At 40.5% G+C, this 23,857-nt stretch overlaps 1 protein-coding gene across 1 annotated transcript in view; it reads left to right on the top strand.

Annotated features, from left to right (window-relative positions):
- LOC124612939 (BTB/POZ domain-containing protein 10) overlaps positions 1 to 23,857 on the top strand; it is a 123,764-nt gene that overhangs the window by 69,255 nt on the left and 30,652 nt on the right. The window contains 1 exon segment of the mRNA XM_047141440.1: positions 6,676 to 6,906. Coding sequence (XP_046997396.1) covers positions 6,676 to 6,906 — 231 coding nt within the window.

Genomic DNA, 23,857 nt, shown 5'->3' on the forward strand with positions numbered 1-23,857 from the left:
GATCGTTCAAAAGAAGTGAACTCGTTTGGACGAACGTGATTAGATTGTCACAAAAAGAATGTTAAAACTTCGTAGATTTCCTCAAAATCATTGTAATACTTTCGCAAGGAAATGCTGTTGTGGAACGAGGTTTCAAAAAAAAAAAAAATTTTCGGTCTGTGCTTAATGCAAGCTCTTTGTATAAAGACAATAAAAAGAAACAACTAACAAGGAGACGGCACGACCGTGGGGTCGGGGATATGTCCGAAATTTTGTGTGGTGAAAGAGGACCTCTAACACCTCATATGGTTAAAATATTAGGACGCACTACTCGGAAAATCGCGAGAAAAATCGATCCAAAGTTTCTTAGATACCATATGAGTATAAAATGTTAGTCCATTGCCGAGCCGCCGTCTGGCCTAGAGTTCGGTCAGAGGGTTAGCTGCCCTCTGTAAAAAACTGAGTTATTCGATCAACAACGAACTGAAACCGGTGTCTTGCGACGTCCGCCCCGAGCAGATGCAAGGAACAAAAATGAGATAAAAGAAAGGTTAGGGCTCGGACTCTTACGCCAGAGGTCTCGGTTTCGATTCTTCCTCCTGCCCTTTTTTCTTCTGCTTCATTTTCTTTTGTTGTTCGACCAATTATTCAGGAAGTTTCCCAAACCTACATTATCTTTAACAAATTAGTTACGTTATTGAATAGAAATTATTTTCTTTTTGTCCAACAACACAATTCATGGCGGTGGGTTTTTCATTGTAAAGTATATGAGGAGAAACATTGTGTTTTTAATCAGAATAACAAAGTCGATTGGGAAACATTCAATTTATATACATATTATAAACAAGAACTGCAGTGGTAATTATCGTAAAAACAAAGCTTATAAAAGCGGATTTTTTTACAATCACAGGGCGTTTGCAATAAATCTGTACAAAAATATGTCCCATTAACATTTACGAAAATGTTTCGAGTTTCTGATAATTTTTAGGCAAACCGGGCATATTGAATCATGTCTCGGAATATTGGTGACGATAATTGATGGTGAATTATAGATTGTACAAAAAATTCAATCTTCCTCGGGAATTAATTTCACGATTTTCCTGTAACAATGCGATGCAATTTTGCAAGCACTTAATGAAATTTTCACTTGCCTGTAAAAGTAAACATTACAAGGGTGCACCAAAGAAGTGCATTTTGTAGGTATGACTTTCACAAGCGAAGCTGGCATATTATCGTCATCTTGAAGAATTACATCATATATATCCGGATTAGTTTGACCTCACCAAGAGTCAATGAGAAGTAAATACTTATTCTCCCCGACATAAGATTTTAAACATTTCCGGAGAAAATCCATGTATAAAACTGTTGTTAATTTTCCGGACTTCGATGATGATACGATGACGTTCGTATAAGTATTGGCATAGCCCTCTATTAATTTGTGAATACGAGGTCTGAAATGACCGGTCGCTTCTTGTAAGCATGTGAAGACATGTGGGAGCAGTTTTCCGGATTATGTTATTGAATATTGTGCGGTGTACGAATGCGTCACTTTCTTCAGATCCGACTTTTTCACGAAAACTGCTTTACTCCCTTTTGCAGCGAGAGTCCTGTTGAAAACATTGATATTGGCATCCTGAAACAATAGTATTTTTAATATTAAACAATATTCGAATGTGTATGTAAATATATTTTTCCACAATTAAATTTGAATTGATATATTTTACGTTGGTAAAAACATTTTGTACGCAGAAAACATGTATTTACCTGTTTGGTCAGTACTTCGGCTATCACATAATCCTCGTGGATTGAGGGAGTAAACGGCACGTCTGCCGACGAAAGGTCTCCGCAGACGCCCGGATGTCGTCCATCGACGCCACTTCTTTTTTCAAAACCAGTTTCGTGATCTTGCGTTGTGAAATTCTGTGTTTTAGTTTAAATGCCGCGTTGTGAAATTCTGTGATTTTGTTTAAATGCTGTGACACATCGATCAGACGCCTTGAATTTGAAATCGATAAATTATGCAGCCGCAGCCAATGCCCATTGCTGTAAATTTCTTGTCGTGACATGCTGATATTGCTGTCTTGCTTCCATAAAACATTCGTAGGTCCACGAATCCATCGCCTCAAATTTATCCATTCGCGTGTCACCACTTTTAATATCTTTCTCCCATTGTGAAAGATATTCTTATCTCTTCAATTGGCGGCATCCTTTTTTTTGCAATGTCGCCAAGGACTATGTGGGGTGGGCTTTGGCAATATTCACGACTTTGACTTTGTAGGCAATGGGAATCATGTCACTTTTTAATCTTTTCGGTGACTGTTTATATTTGTCTGGAGACGAATCACTTTGTGGCACTTCGAACTGTTCGTCGTTTTCCTCAGATTCTCCGCAATCCTCATGAGCGTGAATTAATTCCTCTTCAGTTACGAATGTTTTTTTTCATCCAAAAGTATTATTATAAAGTTCTCCGGCCAATAACATAGCATTGCGAGAGATATCTTCCGAAGATGTCGATGCAATTAAATTATTTTCCGTTAGCAGCTTCTCATAATACAACACTGCGTCCTTTAATCGTAATTTTGATAGATGACTTCAATGGATTCTTCAGGAATTTCGTGTTTAACCTCGAATCTGAATAACACGTTGAAATTTGAAACAGGCACGTCTGTTCACGACGAAATCGAAAAACAAACTGCCGTTTACTTCTCACAGCTCGCGCGCAGTCCTACGCGCAGATGACCGTTATAATCCCAAGGGGACCCTTACAAAGCCCCTTTAATCCTTGAAACCTCATAAAACGAAATAGAACAACGACCACGAATATTTTTCAGTGAATGAAAAATTTTACGTTCTTGAGCTAAAATAATGTAGGTTTGGGAAACTTTTTGAATAATTGTGGAATAAGAAAAGAAAATGAAACAGAAGGAAAAAAGGGCAGGAGGAAGAATCGAAACCGAGACCTCTGGCGTAAGAGTCCGAGCCCTAACCTATTTTTTATATCATTTTTGTTCGTTTTAGTTCGTTGCATCTGCTCGGGGCGGACGTCGCAAGACACCGGTTTCAGTTCGTTGTTGATCGATTAACTCTTTTTTTTTTTTTATTACAGAGGGCAGCTAACCCTCTGACCGAATTCTAGGCCAGACGGCGGCTCGGCAATGGACTTAACATATTATACTCATATGGCATCTAAGAAACTTTGGATCGATTTTTCTCGCGATGTTCCGAGTAGTGCGTCCTAATACTTTAACCACGTGAGGTTTTAGAGGTCCTCTTTCATCACACAAAATTTCGGACATATACCCGACACCACGGTCGTGCCCTCTCCTTGTAAGTGAAAGTGAAAAACAACAAGAAACAAGAATTTGCCAGAAAAAGTGTGTGAAATTAAGAGGTTGCAAACTAAGAAAACAAAATGTTGGCAGAAGCAGCTAAAATTAGGGCAGAAATGGAACATTTGAGAAAGTAGTTTCCACCTAAACAGTTTTGTTCGTTTTTGATCATGTTGTTCATAGTACTTTCTAAATGTTCCTAGTTATTTGTTTGTAAAACTTGTTATTTATAGATCTGAAAGCAGAATTTGTTTATGTTCGTGAAGCATAGGTAGATGTGTATATATATATGTTAATTGATTTCATAAAATATTATAGAAATTGATAAAAAGAAAACATAAGTAACGTTACAAGTATAGCAAACTGGCGATTATGTGGTTTGAAGGTCATTTTGTATATTTCAATGTCTTTTTTAGAACTGTAAGAACACAAAAATAAACCATCTTAATTAGAACAAAATAATATTTCCATTTAAAATACACTATTGAGCATGTACCATTAGTGTAAGTGTTTACTGCTTGGGCATTCTGTGAGGCTGAATCCTACAAATCCTGTAATGTTTCTTTCCATTTCATCTGCTATAAATTCCAGAACTCTTAAAACTTCCAACATTCTCCATTAGGCCGATGAGTTATTATGCACACTGAGGCATTAAAATTCGTTGATGTGGTGCTAGTTTTGCAGGACAAAACTTGTTTGATCACATGGATGTTTTAAAACCATCATTGGGAAAAATATAAATGAAAAACTGAAACAGGGAAAATAGCTGTTCATTTCCTAAAAGGTGCGTAAACAAATTGGGGAAAGCGCGTGTGTAACATAAAATTCGTATTGGTTATGGAATCATTCAATGACTTTCCTTTTTTAACAAACCAATTTTAGGTTATTGTTACCCTGAAAAACTTCAAGGAGAAAGTTCTAGATAAAACTTACAGTATTCTTTCAGCATGAAATGCAACAGTCTACAACCATTAGTTCCTGAAAAATGACTCTGTATTTTAGTGTGTCCGCCCTTTATTGCTTCTGTCACGTACTGATTGTTCAGTGCAATTCGAATACAATCATGTTACAGTATAATGAGCATTATCCTGCAACTGATCAAATAAAACTTTGTCGATTGCGCTGTAGGTTATATATTGTACATCATAATGTGATATAGTTCAGTTAGTATGACACATATATTAAAAATGTTACTTGTTATTTCTAACACAGTATGTTTGCTAATCTCATTTAGATATGTGTCAATCTGGAAAATCATTATTAAAACCTAGAAAAAACTTTGAATTTGAAAGTAAAGATTTGGTGGCCATCCTGCTTAGTGCAAATGGTCCAAGAAATCTTCCATTTGCTTCCTGTTAAGGAAGCCACTGTGATGTTCATACACATTCGTGGTCACATCAGTCATCTAGCTCTTCCGTCCCTTCGGATGTTTTCCGTGTTGCTGTCTGTCACTGTTGGTGTCATTTTGGCATCATCACTGGTCTTCTGTTCACAGGAACAAGCTCTGAGGAATTAAACCACTCCAGCATCTTGGCTGACTTCATCTCGGCCCTTTTTCACAAGGAACTTGTTTCAGCTAGGTTGCGTATTGGACATTGTCGTTCTGGCCATCGCCATTTGTTAATTGGTGATCCCCCACCACTTCGTGCTTATTGTCGTCATCCTTTGTTGGTTCGCCATTTCCTGACCGAATACCCTTTTTTTAACCACTTACATTCTCATGTATGTTTGCCGTCACAGTTATTGGCTGTTTTAGTGAATGACGCACTGGTTGTTGACCACATTTTACATTTTATCTGTCATAGCAATATGGTGAAGGACATTTAATCTTTGGTATGGGACCTCCAATGTCTATGGTCTATGCGGTCTATTTGTGGACCTTTTTCCCTGGAGAAGTCCTTGTTCTAAGCTCGCTTTCCTTCCATCGATTGGGCTTAACATACAGTTGCTTTCAAGTTCTTTTACTTCTTGATTATATAAGTTTGATATATGTGCTTATGACCTTAGTTGGTTTTGTGCTACAAACAATAAATAAATAAAAGATTCAGATTTTTTTGTAGTTTCCCTATAATGGTTCGAATAAATTGTGGAATGGTTGCTTTAAAAATGACAGCCAACTTCTTCCTCCCCACCATTGGTTGCTCTTAGATTTCGCTCTGTCTCTAATTAATGAACTTACATTTGATAGAATTCTAAACTGTAATCATTCTTATTACCAGTCTGTGTACATGCTACTGTCTAGTATCACAGCAAAAATTACATTGTTTTCTGGGTTATGAAATGGACAAGCAAGCTTCATATGTTTCTTTCTTGTGATTCCATGTATAACCCTATGTTTTGTCTGCTACCTATATTTCCTCATTCAATAATCCACTTTTGATGGGTGCTAATGGCAGCAGTGCATTAACACCTTACCTGCTTTGACAAATAAACAGTAGGGGGGGGGGGGGGAGGGGGGAGTGAAATGTCGAGAGACCATATGAGCCTAGTGTAGCTGCACCTGGAACAATTCACTATGTAATTCACACACTGCTGATGGAAAGCGTAAGCATTTAAGAACAGAACATGAAAACAAGTTTTCTTACAACTTACTCAGATAAATAACAAATGACAGGAAAAGGGTCTGTATTGTTCAGTGAATATTTTTTTCTGTATCCCTGGCAGCTGTTTTATAGCTGTTGTAACAACAGACAACTCATCCCTCTCCAAACCTTTTCCCTCATATGACCTAGGTTTTCCTATGGTGGAATAGTAGCATAATGTTGTTGACTTTAATATCAGAAATTTTCTTGTTGATCAATGTATCAGATTATTGTATTATTTTAATTTCTAATATTGTTGTACAATTCATGTTTAAGATGGCAGTGACAAAAATTCAGAATTAAAAGGTATATTTTGATTCTCCTAAGCTTTTTTGGATGTTTCTAACAAGATCAAATTGTCTCTTATTAATGTGGTATCTACTGTTGGAGTGAGATAGAAGACGGACAGCTGCTAGCCATTTAGAAATTTGTTTTTAACACAAGTGTTGAGATAATGTATGTTGCTCTGATTTATTGAGTTATGGATAGCTTAAAATTTAGGATTAGAAATATTTATTGTATAAGGTCGATTATGTCTTACAAGGGATAAGAATTTAGCTGAATTGTACCAAGTTAAGAACATGGTTACAATCACCAGAAAAGGCATGACACTGCACTAAAACCCTTCTGCTTATCCTAATCCCGGCTGTGGGAAGGCGATATAGAGCAAATACTATGAAAGATTTTGATAATTGCCTCATGTCATTTGTATAGTATTTGATCAGTTCTAAGCAATCAAAAGTAATGCAGATAACTGTCAGTATATGTATTTGTCTCGGTTTCAGGTCACGCCACACACTTGGCAGCGCGAAAAGTCAACTGGGTCATCGAAGTAGTGGAGGTGCTATTGGAGGAGCACCTGGAACTAGTACTGTAGACTCAGAGTCTGTGACACCAGCTTCGCCAGCAGCTGCCACACCACTCTCTGATGATAGAGTCACATTAGTTGTTGACAATACTCGGTTTATTGTTGACCCTGCCCTTTTTACTGCACATCCTAACACAATGTTGGGAAGGTCAGTCACTGACTTTGTCACCCATTGTAGAAGCGCTACCTAGGAGTTATTAGTGATGTACAATAAACTGTTAATTGTGTGTCATGCATTTATGAAATGTTATGATTTTAAGCTGCCAATGACTGGGGATGGGAAAGTTTTACAGGAACAATGAAATCAGCAGTTTTATGAAATGAAGCAAAATTTAGCATTTTCCCTGTTGACATATAAGTGTCATAAGTATGAGGGGAACCATTTATTAATATGGATGACTGATAGTTGTTGAATGTTTAAATTGGATTTTGACTTCGTTCTCAATGCTGTTTTCAAAAATGACTGTAGGTGTGACCATGAAAGAAAACTACCCTCTTTGTAGCGAAATCCATTCTGGAACTGTTTTATTTGGCAATGTTACAGTTCTCGACACTTTTGAGCAACATCATGCCAAAAACAACCTGTTTCTAAAATATTTTAAATGTGGTTCATCAATTAAACTATTTATTTTCATAGTATGCAAATGCAGATACGAAAACATTTAGTTTTGCAAACTATTAAGTCAGGCACAAGATCCAAGCATCCTACAAGCAGGTAGCAGGATCCATGTCTCCCAAACAAGTCCAATACCAGTAGGTAGTAGTCTCCATCCTTCTGTGCCTCCTAGGAGTCAAAGTTTGTGGGCCCAGGTTTGTCTGTGGACCACTGCTTCATACATGTCCTCTGATGCTGTTGCAGCTACTGTGAGTAGAATGGGAAAGAAAATGCTACTCCAGAAAGTTACACTATTGTATTCCAAAAATCGTTAAAATTTGGTGTACCATGATGGACGTGAAACATTAAGAATTGTTAAAGTTTTATCAAATTGCCTCCATTGAAGACACCTATGTGCTCGTGTATCAGGATGTCTACACCCACGCAGAAATAGCTGGTAATAAAAGTTCTGAGTCAGGAAATGGTATGTGATATAAGGAGGAAAGCTGCAAAAGATTTGTTTGAGAGACCATCAAAACTTTATTTATAATCAACTGAAAGGAGAACACATGGAAGAGATAGCCATCAAAGATGTCAAGGGCTTTCATATATCCATTGATGGAACATGTAACTAACTAACTATATAAAGATAGGCAGAAAATTCTTCAGAAATTACCTACAAGTATTCAGAGGTTCATGTTGTTCTGAACACACCAAATGTGAAACTTACAGATGAGGCAGATTTGTTATGTAATGAACCTGACAGGAAGATTGCAATATTTTGTGAAGCTGAAAACCACAAAATAATTAGTCAGTGTGACACAATATATATTAATGGAACTTTCAAGTATTGCACAAAGTTTGTTTGTCAGCTTTTTATGATCTCTGGGCTTGTTAGTGGACAGTACATCTTAATAGTTTTTTTCTTTGTTGAACGATAAGAAAACTTGCGTCTTATCAGCGTGTCTTTAAAACTGTTGTTGATAAATGTCATAAATTAGGTCTGAAATTATCTCCATCAACACTATTTTCAGACTTTGAAAGAAGTATTATGAAAGCTGGAATTGAAGTGTGGACTGATGTGAGAATTCTCAAGGTTGTAAATTTCATTCATCATGGAGCTGGTGGCGAATGGTGCAAATATTGAAACTTGCACCTGACTACTATTTCAGAAATGAAATCTGGAAGTTTCTGTCTTATATATTTTGTTTGACAGTGCTAGATCCTGATATGGTTGGTGACTGTTCTTTGAGGACTTAATGTCAGTTGTGTGTGTGTGTGTGTGTGTGTGTGTGTGTGTGTGTGTGTGTGTGTGTGAGAAAAACTACAAACGTTCTGTGACTACTTAATGAATACTTATATAGACTAAGACTCACCCTTTCCTCCATTGGCGTGGGCAGAACTAAGTTGCAACAGACAGAGAACCATCAGTGCTTGTGAAAGTTTGCACATAGAGTACAACGGTCAGTTTCACTCGTGCACCACAGATACACACATGCACATTTCTCGAGGTAATGAACCAAATGCCACTGAAAATCAAAATTGCAACCAATACCTCAAAAAACGAAAAGGAGAAAAGGCCATGAATTTAAATTCATGAAGCAACAGGTGGCAAACTTCAAAGGTGGAAAAATTAAAAAATGCAATATGTGAAATTAGTTTCATATAAAGTTAAACCTGGAAACACAACTAAAATGAAAAATATGCCCAGTTTTAATTATGGGTGTATACTGTAGGCTTAGTATAACAAAAAAATTTGCAGATATATTTAAAAATAAAATAATGTAAATTTGTAAATACTGCTGGCGTTTCGGACAGTTCACGTCTTCATGACACACACTGAATAACGCAATGAACAGGTATAAAAACCACTAATTCATATTTCAGAAATAGGGGCTCGTTTTTGTTTGATCTTGACATGCTAGATAATCAGAGTAGTTTTTCGTTACTACTTAAGACAGAGAAATGTTTATAACTTTGACTAGATGTATATATATTACTACCTGCTTTGCCGAGGACTGGGTTAAATTTCTGATTGCAGGAGACCTGTGTCCTGTTCTCCATAAGTCAACTAATCGTCTGCTCGTTTTACTCCTAGTAGCCAATTGCAGCACAGTATATGCAACATCATGTGAGCGTGTCACTGTCAACTCACATGACAGACAGAAGATTTATATTGGGCTGTATGACTAATGTGATAGTTTCTTACGGAATCACATTCATTATCTTTGCTGCAGTTTAATTGATGCATCACACTAATATGACCTCACCAGAATGCTATGAAAACATCATCAAAATTGGCAATAATTAACATGAATTTGAGGGGAGGGGAGGGAAGGGGAGAAGTAAAACGAAAATTGGCAAAAAATAATAAAGTTTCGTTTACTTTACATAAGATTGTTTAGTCTAGAACTTGGGGCCATTTGGCCTAATTTGTTTGTATCCACGAGTATAAAATAGCTATAGCAAGCCACTAATGCATAGAATTGAATATATATGTGTCATTGTTTGCAGTAGTATGAAGGTGTGAATGGCAGAATCAGACAAGCCAGATTTTTTTCTTTGTGGAGAGCAACATGGCCAGTAAGATGAAATATTGCTTTCTGTCGCAATCAAAACTTGGGTATTGGATTATGTCATTTATATTTGAAGCCCGTATTCTGTGGTTTTTATATTGTAACCTACATGCTATGAACATTCCCTGTTTCAAAGAATCGGCACATTGAGAATCATGAAAAAGTGTTTTTGATATATTTTGTTAGAATGAAATGATGTGAAACAGTATAGGTTTGGTTAAAGGCAATTCATATTTTGCTACTTAACTTGCATGCTATAATTGTATACCATTCTATGGCTCTGGAACATTAAATATCTATCAGAAATGCATTGTTTTTGGTGTGATTTGCTGTAGTAAATGTCAGTTAATGATGTGTAGATGGTTGTATCATTCGGGACATAGTAAGAAAAATGACACCAGCTCCGTGCAAAATATAGCAATTGCAGTGTAGAGGATAGAGGTGCAGATTTTCTTCTGAAATATTGCTGTTTCATATCCTATTTTGGGCATAAATTTTTATGCATCTTCATGGTTTGTAAAATGTTCTGAGATTTTGATATTAATTTAACATAAGTTTGTTATGTGGTATTCAGTGTTACGTATATGTAAGATTGTTGTCCATTCCTGAGAATGGGTTTCTTAGATTTTTGTGAATATGCCAGGAAATGTGGACCAATAATTTGAAAGATTGCTTTCTATGTCACTATCAGATTCACTCTCAGTTCAGTTTTTATTTACTCATCCAAAAATCTTTTCATATTGTGGGAACAATATGTTTCCACACTGCAAGAGGGCTTGCACTACTTGCAGTAGGAGATTTTACAGTTCCTTGTTTCAAGTCTTTTTTTTATTTGATGCATTTTAAAAATTCTGCTGCTGAATAGAAGCAGTGATATAGTAAAAATTCCCTTAGTATTTTACTAAAAAACTGAGAATAATGATTGTAAATTTGTTTCACACTATGTATAATGAAAATTTTAATAGCTCATGTCCTTACTGACTGGACATGGAACTTTTCTTTTTGACTTGTCATCTTGTAAAGCATTGTGGTCACAAGTCACGAAGGGAGCATGTACTGTCTGACGTGCGAACTTGTTACTGAACATGAATCAGGTATGATGAAAAACTTGTTTGGTGTGCTTCACTAGCTGAACTGATGCTGAAAATTATAAGTGGGTGGAGCACCATTCCAAATCATAGAAATTCTCTGAATGTAGTTGTGACAAGAAACTCTTTTTTAGCCTAAATACCCCATTCAGATTAACTGTTTTAAAGAGAGTCCAGATAGTGAAGCACCATGCATAAAAGACTTGTTTGAATAAGCTTACCATTATGCATAAGAATTGTAAAGGATTAAAATTGCGGTATACAGATCCCAAATGTTCAAAAAATATTTTGTGGAAAAATTTAAAACGTTATTATACCACAAAGCAGACAGTAGTTAGGAAATTCTGATGTGTGGAGATTTTAATATGTTTCCTGAACGATTCAGATAAAAGAAACGAATTAGAAAGTTACTTAACGCTTGTAACCTGAATTCTTTTGTTAATTTTCCAACTAAATTTACGTAGAAATCAGTACACTAGTCAACAATATTTGTAGGTGAACACACCCAGTGAAATTAGTGTTTATTCAGTCATGAAAGACTTCTGAAAATAATCCACAACTAGCCATACTTAATAAATTTGCTGTTACAATGAAGTGGTATCATGGAAAGAGAGTAATTGGTGAACATACAGCAGAATGTTTTAGGTAGCCTTACAGGAAGTTGAGTGGAGGGATGTGTGTAATGTGACGTATCTGTTACAAATGTAGCCATTTCTGTCAATCTTTAACAGCTGCTTTTCCAAAATGTAATAAATTATGACACTAATAAGACATAAGTGTGATTGGGGACTGGAATTCGGTAATAGGAAAAGGAAGAGAAGGAAGAATAGTAGGTGAATGTGTACTGGGGGAAAGGAATGAAGAGGAAGCCGCCTGGTAGAATTTTTCACAGAGCATAATTTAATCTTTGTTAACACTTGGTTTAAGAATCTCAAAAGATGATTGTATACATGGAAGAGACCTGGAGACACTGGAAGGTTTCAGATTGATTATATAATGGTTAGACAGAGATTTAGGGACCAGATTTTAAATTATAAGGCATTTCCAAGGGCAGATGTGGACTTCGACCACTGTTTATTGGTTACGAGCTGTAGATTAAAAACTGAAGAAATTCGGAAAAAGAAGGAAATTAAGGCTATGGGACCTGGATAAGTTGAACAAACCAGAGGTACTTGAGAGTTTTAAAAGGAGCATTAGGCAACAGCTGACTAGAACAGGGGCTAGGAATACAGTAGAAGATGAATAAGTAGCTTTATGAGATGAAATAGTGAAGGCAGAACAGGATAAAATAAGTAAAAAGGCAAGCCATAGTAGAAATCCATGGATAACACAAGATATTGAATTTAATTGATGGAAGGAGAAAATTTTAAATTGGAGAAAACTAAGCAGGCAAAAGGGAATAGAAACATCTAAAAAATGAGATTGACAGTAAGTGCAAAATTGCTGAACAGGAATGGCTAGAGGACAGAGGTAAGGATTTAGAAGCATATTTCACGGGGGAAAGGAAGATACTGCCCACAGGAATATTAAAGAGGCCTTTGGGGAAAAAGAGAAACAGCTGTGTGAATGTCAAGAGCTCTGATGGAAAACTTGTCCTAAGCAAAGAAGGGAAAGCTGAGAGGTGGGAGGAGTATATAGAGGATCTATACAAGGGAGATGTTGTTGTTGTTGTGGTCTTCAGTCCTGAGACTGGTTTGATGCAGCTCTCCATGCTACCCTATCCTGTGCAAGCTTCTTCATCTCCCAGTTCTTACTGCAACCCACATCCTTCTGAATCTGCTTAGTGTATTCATCTCTTGGTCTCCCTCTACGATGAAGGCAATATTATAGAAAGGGAAGTTGACGATGAAGATGAGATGGGAGATATGATACTGTGAGAATAATTTGACAGAGCCTGAAAAATCTAAGCCAAAACAAGGCCCCAGGGGTAGACGATATTCCATCAGAACTACTGATAGCCTTGGGAGAGCCAGTCATGTCAAAACATCTTCCAACTGGTGTGTAAGATGTGTGAGATAGGCGAAATACCTTCAGACTTCAAGAAGAATGTAGTATAAGGATGGTTTGAAAAGTTCTCGGAACGGAATAGAAAAAAAGTCTTACAGCACTGAAACGTTTTTTATTTTTCAATGTAGTCTCCTTGTAGATTAATGCACTTGATCCAACAACATTCCAGTGCCTTGATCCCATCACGGAAATGAGTTTCCTCCAGGCTTGCAAAATAGTTGTCAATTCTGGCTATCAATTCTTAATTTGAAGTGAATCTTCGTCCACCAAGAGAAATTTTCGGTTTTGGGAAGAGATGAAAGCCTGATGGAACCATATCTGGTGAATAAGATGGGTGTGGCAACAATTCATACCTTAGTTCGTGTAATTTTGCCGTGGCAATGGCACAAGGGTGCGGACACACACTGAGAGTCACAGCACCCATCTTGCAGATAATGTTTTCATTTCTAATTCTTCAGTTAAAATGTGATATACCCTTTCAGATGACATCTGACAAGCGTGAGCAATTTCACGCACTTTCAGTCTCTGATCCTCCACGATAACTTTTGCAGTGATTTCTGGAGTAGTTACACATCTTGGCCAACCTCTGTGCGGATCATCATCTAAGCTCTCTGACCAAATTTAAATTCATTTGTTCACTTGGCAACAGTTGAATATGAAGGAGCAGAGTCCCCCAATGTATTCTGAAAATTGGCATGAATGTCCTTTATATATACTAAGACTTTTAGTGTTTCTTAATTTCCTCAGTATCACCTGACTTAATTCAGCTGCATTCCATTACACTCCTACACTTCTTACACTTTCATTGACATTCATGTTATCACCTTTTAAGACACCGTTCCATTCAGCTGCTGTTCCAAATTCATAGCCGTCTCTGACTGAATTAACCGCAAAGTTTTTATTTTGACTCCATGAACTTCTCTCTTTCCAAATTTTTCCTTGGTTTTCTTCACAGCTTGCTCAGTGTACAAATATAATAACATAAGAGATATGCTACAACCTTTTCTCTCTCCCTTCTCAACTACTGCTTCCATTTCATGTATTTCAATTTTTATTACTGTAGTTAACAGGGCTTAACAACTGGCCGGTTTTGAGCGCGAGTACTCGCGTCTGCTCAGGCACGTGCTCGCGAGCAGGTGCAAGGTCGCGGAGTAGGGAGGGAGGTGAAATGCGCACGCACGTATGAATAGGACCGCAGCGTGCCTATTGAATTCGCGCCGACTGTGTAATGTTAAAAGTACTACGATCAGCTCTAACAGTCACTTCGCTAGTTAAGAGTCATGTCAAGTCGCCGTTGTGTAACCCCAACCATGCTTTCGCAGTTCAACCCCCATTGGGAGGAATTGTATCTGTTTACAGAAAAAGATGGTGTTGCAAAATGTTTAGTATGTCACAAAACGCTGAATTCTTTTAGGAAATTTAATTTGCAGCGACATTATATGTCGTATCACGCAAAAGACTACGGAAGTGGAAAATGTGATGGACCAGATCGTGCACAGGAAGTTATTAAACTTAAAAGGAAGCTATCCGAAGAAGATCTGGATGACGAAGAAAAATCAACAGAGGCAGCTCTCAGAGTGAGCTACAAAATTGCTTTGTTTTTAGCAAAATCCCTGCGCCCCTTCACTGATGGCGATTTAATAAAAAATGTTTGGTAGTTGCAGCGGAACATTTGTGTCCATCTCAAGTTGAACAGTTTCGGATTGTGCCATTATCTGACATGACCATTATGCGTCGCATACAGGACATGGCAGACGATGTCCAGAGCCAGCTTGCAAATATCTGTAAAGATTTTATTGCGTATTCTCTAGCTCTGGACGAATTTGTTGATATCACTGGAACAGCGCAGTTTTCCATATTTATTAGAAGTGTTAATAGAGATCTTCAGGTGAGGAAGGAGCTCCTCGATGTAGTAGCCATGAAGAACACTACAACAGGAAGTGATATTTTAAGTAGTGTTGAAGAAAGTGTTGAAAATACAGGATTGTCGTGGAATTCTTTAGTTTCAGTGTCCAAAGACGGTGCACCAGCGATGACAGGGAAAAAATTAGGTTTCGTTTCGCTGTTGAAGGAGAAAATGCAAAAACTGACTGTGCCGAATGAAATAATGGGCGTTCACTGTGTGATCCACCAGAAGAACTTATGTGCAAAGAGTATCACTCTAAAAAATGTGATGAGTGTTGTTGTTCGTACAACCAATTATATAAGGAAGCATGGGCTACAACACAGACAATTTAAAAGCTTTCTTGAGGATGTAGAAAGCCAGTATGGTAACCTGCCTTATTACAGCGAGGTCCGCTGGGTTAGTCGTGGCGAATTATTAAATCGAATTTTTGCCTATTAGATGAGATAAATATGTTCATGGAAATAAATAACATGTGTGTTCCTGAATTGAAAGAGCCTTCATGGAAGTGTGATCTCGCGTTCTTAGCAGATTTAACTAGCCATCTGAATGCTTTGAACATTTCACTACAAGGTAAAGATCTGCTAATTACTCATTTCATAGATCGAATACGAGCTTTTAAAATGAAATTGACACTTTGGGTGAGTGAGCTGGAAACAGGAAATCTAGCTCATTTTCCTAAATTATCATCCCTGCAAGATGTTCACAAAGACTGTGAATGTTATTCATATAGTTTAGTTGCCCTTAAGGAAGAATTTGATCAATGCTTTCAAGATCTGACAGCACTAGACAGTGATTCTGATCTGTTCTCGTCTCCATGTTCATCGAATATTGAAGAGATTCGTCCTGAGCTGCAACTAGAAATTATTGACCTGCAGTGTGACGGAGAATATAGAGACAAATATCAGAACAAGAAAAACATTTTGGAATTTTACAGACGCTTCCCTCAGGATATATTTCCTCATTTGCACAAACTGGTGGCTACAATAATATCAATGTTCGGTTTCATGTATGTTTGTGAATAACTGTTCTCTGCAATGAAATGTAACAAGACGCGCCTGAGAAACGCATTGTCTGATCGAAATATAAACTGCACGCTGCGCCTATGATGCACAAGAACAATTACTCTGAACATAGACGCAATTGTAAAGGGCAAAAAGTACAAGATAACAGAGAATCCCACACTTCAGTGACACCTTTTATTGTGTAACAGTTCACAAATTAATACGAATGTAGAGGCGTACACTAAGCTAATAAAATTATGTGGCACGTGTACATTCTCCTTTATTTGTTTCATTTGTCACAGTAATAATTCGTGAGTGATATCCCTGCAGGTGGCCGCGGATTTACATTGACTGGTGGCAGCTGTTGTGTGCCCCACGTGACTCTCCCCACTCTCCGCTCTGGTCTGGTAGGGGGGGTAGCGTGCTCGCGCTGCTCCGTGCTCGCGCCTTGCTGCTCACAGCTTGTTCTGCGAGCACGTATGTTGTGAAGCCCTGCTGTAGTATGATTTCTATGCGAGTTGTAAATAACCTTTCAGTGGCTGTATCTTATCCCTACTCCCGTCAAATTTTCAAAGAGTTTAGCTCAGTCCACATTGTCAAAAAACCCCAGGGGGCTCACTGTTCTTTTGTGAGTTCGTGTGGGGTACCCACAGGGTCCCGAACTGTTGCAGCCCCTTCTTCCTTCCCAGGCTGCATTTTCTTAATCATCTTCGCTCCTTTACTGCTGCCCCTCCTTCCTTTCTCTCGATGTTCTTTCTTTTGTCAACCTGGCTATCCACCTTGTTTCCTGTGTTCCTTGTGGTTTTGTTCCCCTTGCCTTTTCTTTTGCATCTCTCCTTTTTGGCATTTTTGGTCCCCCTTTGGTGTTTGTCGTTTACTTCTAAATTTTCTCTATTTAGGATCCCCGTTTGCGGTTTGACCTCTGCTTCTAGATTTTCTGTACATAGTGTGAACCATTTTTGGAAGAACTCCCTCCCTAGCATCTATGGCTTGGATTCCTTTCCCTTCTTCCTTCCCCGCCGTGGCTCCCTCTGCCCTGCTAGGTCATCAGCATGGTGGGGCTGATATGTACCCATAAGGTTGAGCCATGTGACAACATAGGGATCACACTTCTGATACCTGAGAAGTTACCTCCCCATCTATGCCTAGGAGTGAGTGCTTGTCATTCTGGAGCTTCAGAAGTCCTGACAACAGCTGCCGTGTCAGACAGCCCATGCCGTGCCTGAGTGGCCCCCATGGGGAGAGGCCCTGATCAGAGTAGTTGGTATCATGGCAGGTGCTTTGTGTACGAAATGTTTCAAGCTCCAAAACTCTGGCCCTTCTTCTACGGCTGTCTCTTTGGTTGGTAACAATCATAGATTGCTGCTTCTTATACCTCTACGACCTTTCCTTTCCCTGGCTACACCCTGGGATGAGGGCCAGGCTTAATGGCTTGGGGTGGAACAGTTTCCCCACTATGTGGTCTGTATAAGGACAGATGAGGACACATTCACCATCAACATTTTTGTGGAAAATATTGAATACAGGTTTGGCAAAGTGGAGTCTCTCTGTAAAATTTGATTGGGTAGCCTGTTGATCAAAATTTTTCTGCAGCCCTTCGTGCTTCTGATCATCTTGGCGACATCCCAGTGTCCATTACACCTCACCAGTCTTTGAATATGGTTCATGGAGTCATTTTTCACAGGGGCTTCGTCCTTCAAACTGATGAGGAACTCCAGGTCAATTTTGAACAACGGGATGTTCATTTTGTTTGGCATGTGCAGAAAGATTGTAAGGATAATTGCGCCAATACTGGTGCCTTTATTCTGGCTTTTGAAAGAGATACTCTCCCTGAGAAAGTCAGGGTTATGTGGTATCGGTGTGACATAGAGCCATATGTCCCGCCACTCGTAAGGTGCTTTTGGTGCTCGGATTTCTGGCACGTCTTTCCGATGTACAGTGGACCTTCTATGTATTGAATATGGACACCCACTCCACACGGGAAGCCCCTGTGTTCCGCCATCCATGTGTGTCAATTATTACAACCTTCCTTCTTTACAATCACCAGGTGGCTCAGCTTATAAGAAAGGAAAGATGATACAGGAGTAAAAGTCCCTTGATCATTTATCTTCACTGAGGCTCATCAGAAGTATGACTGACTTGATCCTGTGTCGATGACTCCCACTTCTGCCTGTGTTATGTTATTCCCCCTCCTCTTCTTCCTTACTCCATCCATCACCCTCTTCTCCCCCCTCCCCTGCAGTTTACATGCCCTCCCCTCCGGACGCCACTCCCCCTCCCCAGTCGAAGAAGTGTTCCCCCGCTCCTTCAGTGCCTGCTGGTAAATGTAAATTTCGCGTGACTAGGGCCTCCTGTCGATTAGACCGTTCGCTGGGTGCAAGTCTTTCGATTTGACACCGCTTCGGCGACTTGCGCGTCGATGGGGATGAAATGACGATTAGGACTACACAGTCACTGAGCGGAGGAAATCTCCGACCCAGCTGGGAATCAAACCCGGGCCCTTAGGATCAACATTCTGTCACGCTGATCACTCAGTTACCGGGGCGGACAGTGTCTGCTTGTGATGGGGCTTCATCCTGGTATCCCTCCCTCCAGCATCTCTCAGGCCAGAGGCTGCTACCACACACCACAAGGTCACCCGCTCTCTTTTGGTTTCGGGTCTTACAGAAACCTGCTCTCGTTCTGTGCCCTCTCCTCAGCCTGTGAAACAGCAGAGTCTGACCTCTGGTCTATGGATGTCACCCCGTCTTTGTTGATGACAGATGGTGACACAGCGGCATGTTCAGCTCCAGCCCATTTGCCTCCCATTTGGATACCCACTCCGTGCTTATTCAATGGATCTGTAATCGGTCCTACTGTCAACTCCCAGAGTTGCAATACCTTTTTGCCTTTTACTCAGGTGCTTGTGTTGTTCTCCAGGAAACTCATGTTATTGATGCTCACTCGCCAACCCTTTGTGGGTTCCGTGCTTTCTGTCAAAACCGGGTCAGCTCTTTGAGGGCTTCCGGGGGTGTTTGCACGTTGGTCCGCATGGATATATATGGATCCCACGTCATACAACATTGGAAGTAATTGCCATCCAGGTCCAGTGTGACTCTGCAGTCACTGTTTGCAATCTCTAACCCCCTCCTGAGAAGCTATTTACATCTGCTGCCGTAATTGGTTTCCTTCAGCAACTGCCCTCTTGCTTCCTCCTCCTTGGGGATTTTAATGGCCATCACCCTTTGTGGGGTAATGCTTCCTCGTCTAGCCGGCCCTCCTCATTGACAAATTTCTTGTGGACCACGACCCCTGTCGTCTTAATGATGGTTAACCAACTCATTTTAGTGCTGCATATTGCCCTTTCTCTGCCATTGATGTTTCGCTCTCTTCCTGTCCCCTGTTTCCTTTCTTACACTGGTCGCCATACAATGACCTTTGTTATAGTGACCACTTCACATTAATTCTCTCATTCCTTACTGCCTCCTGGTGACCAGGTTACCCTGCTGGTTTTTTCATCATGATTTGTAGCTCCCAGGTTGCGTTTATACCTTCTTTGTCAGGTTGTATTGATGAAGTCGTCCATTATGTCTGACAAGATAATCTGCACTGCCAGCATTGCCATTCCTCGCTTGTCAGGCTCTGTTCACCATTGGCCAGTTCTGTGGCGAAGCACGTCCGTTGCCATCACTATCCATAATTGTCTTCGCACCTAGCAACATCTTCAGCAACACCTTTAAACATCTTTGTGCCAAAGCCCATTTCTTAAACAAACAGAGCAAGCAGGTGTATTGGGAACACTTTGTGTCCTCTAGGTTTTTTTGTTCCTATCGTCACTAGTGTGGGCTGCACCCCGCACCTTCCAAGGTTGTCGTCGATAGTCTTACATTCCGGGCCTTGCCCTTCCAGGTGGTCTTTATACAGATCCATCAGTTCTTGCAGAACACTTTGTGACCCCTTTTACGACAGTGTCAGCCTCAGCCTCCTAACCAGCTACCTTCCTTCTCTGAAAACAGTGGCGGGCTGAAGCTTGCCACTTATGTTTTACCACATGTCAGGCAGAACCCTCCAGTGAGCCTTTCACTGACTGGGAACTTCTAGTGTCCCTCTCTTCTTCCCATGATTCAGCTCCTGGCCCTGATTCCATGCATAACCAGTTGCTTCAACACCTCTTCCCTTCACAGTGACAATATCTCCTCCAGGTGTGTAATCATATTTGGTGCCAAGGCATTTTCCCCCGTCATTGGAGAGACAATATTGTGGTTCCTGTCCTTAAGCATGTCAAGGATCAGTTATCCCTTGATAGTTACCAGCCAGTCAGACTGACCAGTGTCCCCTGCAACTTACTAGAATAAATGGTGGCTCATCATCTTGTTTGAGTCCTTGAATCTCGGCACCTTTTATCCACTTCCCAGTGTGGCCTTTGAGAGGTACCGTCTCCAATCAATAGTTTGCTTTGACTTGAAACTGCAGTTCGGCAGGCCTTTTCTTATGATGCCACCTTATCACAGTTTCCTTCAATCTTCTATCTAAGGCCTATGACACAGCTTGTTGCCGTCACATCCTCCTTAAGGTCCACAAGTGTGGTCTTCGGGGCCCCTCCTGATTTTTATTTTTCAGTTCCTGTCCCACCATTCGTTCAGAGTCCGGGTTGGCACTGTTCTATGCTCTCAGCAGATGCAGGAGCATGGTATTCCACACAGCTCTGTGTTAAGTGTCCTTTTTCTCATCTTTACTAATGGACTCATGGCCTCCGCTGGATCATTGGTCACCCCTGCTTTGTATGTGCGTTATTTCTGTATTTGGGCTAGCTCTTACTTGGTGGCCCCTGGCGAATGACAGCTCCAGGGTACCATCCGGCATGCATCCACGTGGACATACTTGCCCGTTTCGGAATTCTCCCCCTGTTGTCCTGTTATGGCCCGTCTCGAGGTCCATCACCCAAGTGTGGTAACCCAGTTCGTTTCTTGGGTCTTACTTGGTTTCCCCATATCCATTATCTGAAGGTCGGTTATCATAAACTTAATGTCCTTCGTTTCTTTGTCCACACATCTTGGGGCACAGATCGTTCAGCCATACTCCACCTTTACTTGTTCTGTCTAGTGTGGGGTTTATGGATCAGTGCTCCTTCCACACCGCTCCTCTCGAACCCAGTTCACTAATGTGGTATTCGTTTAGCCGCTGGTTCCTTTCCCACTATCCCTGTGATAGTCTTCTCGTTGGCACTGGGACCCCACCCCTTTCTGTTCAGTGGTCCCAGCTCATAGTTAGATACATCATGACGATCTGCTCTTCTCCTGCTCACCCATCCTATTCTATTCTTTTTGTGGCTTTGAGCTGTTGCCCACCCACTGCCCATCTTCGGCTGGGTTTACCGGTTGGGCTCTGCCTCACTACTCATCACATTGACTTCCATCTCCTCTCCTTGTGATCTTCCCCCCATTCTCTCCTGACCCCCTCCCTGGTTAGTTCCTCAGCCCTAGGTTAGTATGTATCTCTCCCAGGCTCCAAAAGCCTCCATTGCTCCAATAGTTTTTCGTTGTTTGTTCCAAATGCTGTTAAGGGAGTTTCAGGATGCCATTGATTTTTGCAACTATGGCTGTAAATCTACTGATCATGTGGGGTATGGCCTCACGTCTTTCCTGTCACATGTGGGGTGTTTACTGCGAAATTGATAGCAATCTATCAGGCCCTGTGCTTCATTAAACAGTCCTCACTCACTCGAGTTTTGTTATATACGGACTCGGTGAGTGCCCTTCAGGCTATTGCTCAGAGTTTTTCCCCTGCCATCCATTGATCTCTGCCATCCACGATCTTCTCGCTGATCTTGGTGATGCTGCTTGTTAGGTTGATATTCTTTGGATTCATGGCCACATGTGTATCCAGTTCATTGCCACATGTGTATCCCGGGTAATGAACTTGCTGATTCATCTAGCTGGGGGAGGGCAATTTGGCTCCTTCCCCCCCCCCCTCCTCCCACCATCCTCCTGGGGTGCATTTGTGTCTTTACATCAAATCCCTTTTTGCTCAATCATCGTAGGCCGACTCTTGAGAGGGTATCCCCTGTCTAATGAACTTAACACAATCAAGGAGACTCCCACCATCTCTGCCTCTCACAGTGGGAATCTACCATCCTCTGTGGTCTTCATATAATTTTTCACCCTGCAGTGATTCAACCCCCCGGCCCCTTCCCCTTTGTAGCTGTGGTGCTCCCCCCTCATTGATCCATATTTTGCTTGTTGCCCCTGCCGGTTGGCCCTTCGCACTAAGTATGGCCTCCCACCTTCCTTGTTGCAGCTGTTAGTGGACGACCCTTGCATGGTTATGTCTGTCCTCAGTTTTCTTCACTAAAGTGGTTTGTCCTTGGGACAGGTCGGTGGTGCCCCACCACGCGTGGTTTTTCTGGGACGGGCCTGCTCTCCCCATCTCCACCCACTCTTGTTCTTTTCTCTTTGTGCTGCCCTGATGTCCCTTTTCCCTCTTTGTTTGCCCTGTATCCCTTCCCCTTTCTTGACTGGGATGATTGTGTTGTTCCTCCCTTGATTTCTGCCATCTTAGATCATGGGACTGATGACCTCACTGTTTGGTCTTCGTTGTCATCATCCCTACCCCAACCCCCCACCCCCAAATCAACAAGCTAACCACATTGTCAAAAGCTTTTCTGAACTTGCAAATTCTGTAAATGCAGGTTTCCTTTCTTCACTCTCTCTTCTAAGACAAGTCGTAAAGTATTGTATCGTCCCACATGTTCCTGTATTTCTCTGGAACCCAAACAAATCTTCCCCAATGCCATTTGCTTGCTAGTTTTTCCAGTGTTTTGTAAATATGTTATCAATATTTTTCAGCCATAATATGGTATTTTGCAACCATAACTCATTAACTGATGGTTTGATAGTATTCACACCTCTCTGGGCTGGTTTTCTTTGGAATTGGAACTATTAGATTGTTCCTAAAGTCTGACGGTATTTCACCTGCCTCAGATATCTTGCACATCAGATGGAATAATTTTGTCATGGGTGTGCTCTCTGAAGTATCTCAGTAATTCTGAAAGAAGTCATATGCTCAAGGGGCCTTTTTTTCTATATAAGTCTTTCAGTGCTCTGTCAAAGTCTCTTGTAGTATCATAGCTTCCATGGCATTTTCACATTTCCTAAAGTAGCACAATACATATCCCAAAAAAATATGACAAAAATTGCCTTCAGATATATCAGAGGGCTGTTAACATCTACAGCTACATCTACATCCACCTCTTTACTTTGCAAGGCACCTTACAGTGTGTGATGGAGAACACTCTGTGTACCACTGTCAATTTCCCCACTTCCTTTTCCAGTCCTGAATGGATATATATATAAAATAGAAGGAAACATTCCACGTGGGAAAAATTATATATAAAAACAAAGATGAGGTGACTTACCGAACGAAAGCGCTGGCAGGTCAATAGACACACAAACAAACACAAACATACACACAAAATTCAAGCTTTCGCAACAAACTGTTGCCTCATCAGGAAAGAGGGAAGGAGAGGGGAAGACGAAAGGAAGTGGGTTTTAAGGGAGAGGGTAAGGAGTCATTCCAATCCCGGGAGCGGAAAGACTTACCTTTGGGGGAAAAAAGGACAGGTATACACTCGCACACACGCACATATCCATCCACACATACAGCCACAAGCAGACATATTTAAAGACCACAAATATGTCTGCTGGTGGCTGTATGTGTGGATGGATATGTGCGTGTGTGCGAGTGTATACCTGTCCTTTTTTCCCCCAAAGGTAAGTCTTTCCGCTCCCGGGATTGGAATGACTCCTTACCCTCTCCCTTAAAACCCACTTCCTTTCGTCTTCCCCTCTCCTTTCCTCTTTCCTGATGAGGCAACAGTTTGTTGCGAAAGCTTGAATTTTGTGTGTATGTTTGTGTTTGTTTGTGTGTCTATCGACCTGCCAGCGCTTT

Source organism: Schistocerca americana, chromosome 4 (genome assembly GCF_021461395.2).
Source record: "Schistocerca americana isolate TAMUIC-IGC-003095 chromosome 4, iqSchAmer2.1, whole genome shotgun sequence".
In the NCBI taxonomy this organism is placed as follows: domain Eukaryota; kingdom Metazoa; phylum Arthropoda; class Insecta; order Orthoptera; family Acrididae; genus Schistocerca; species Schistocerca americana.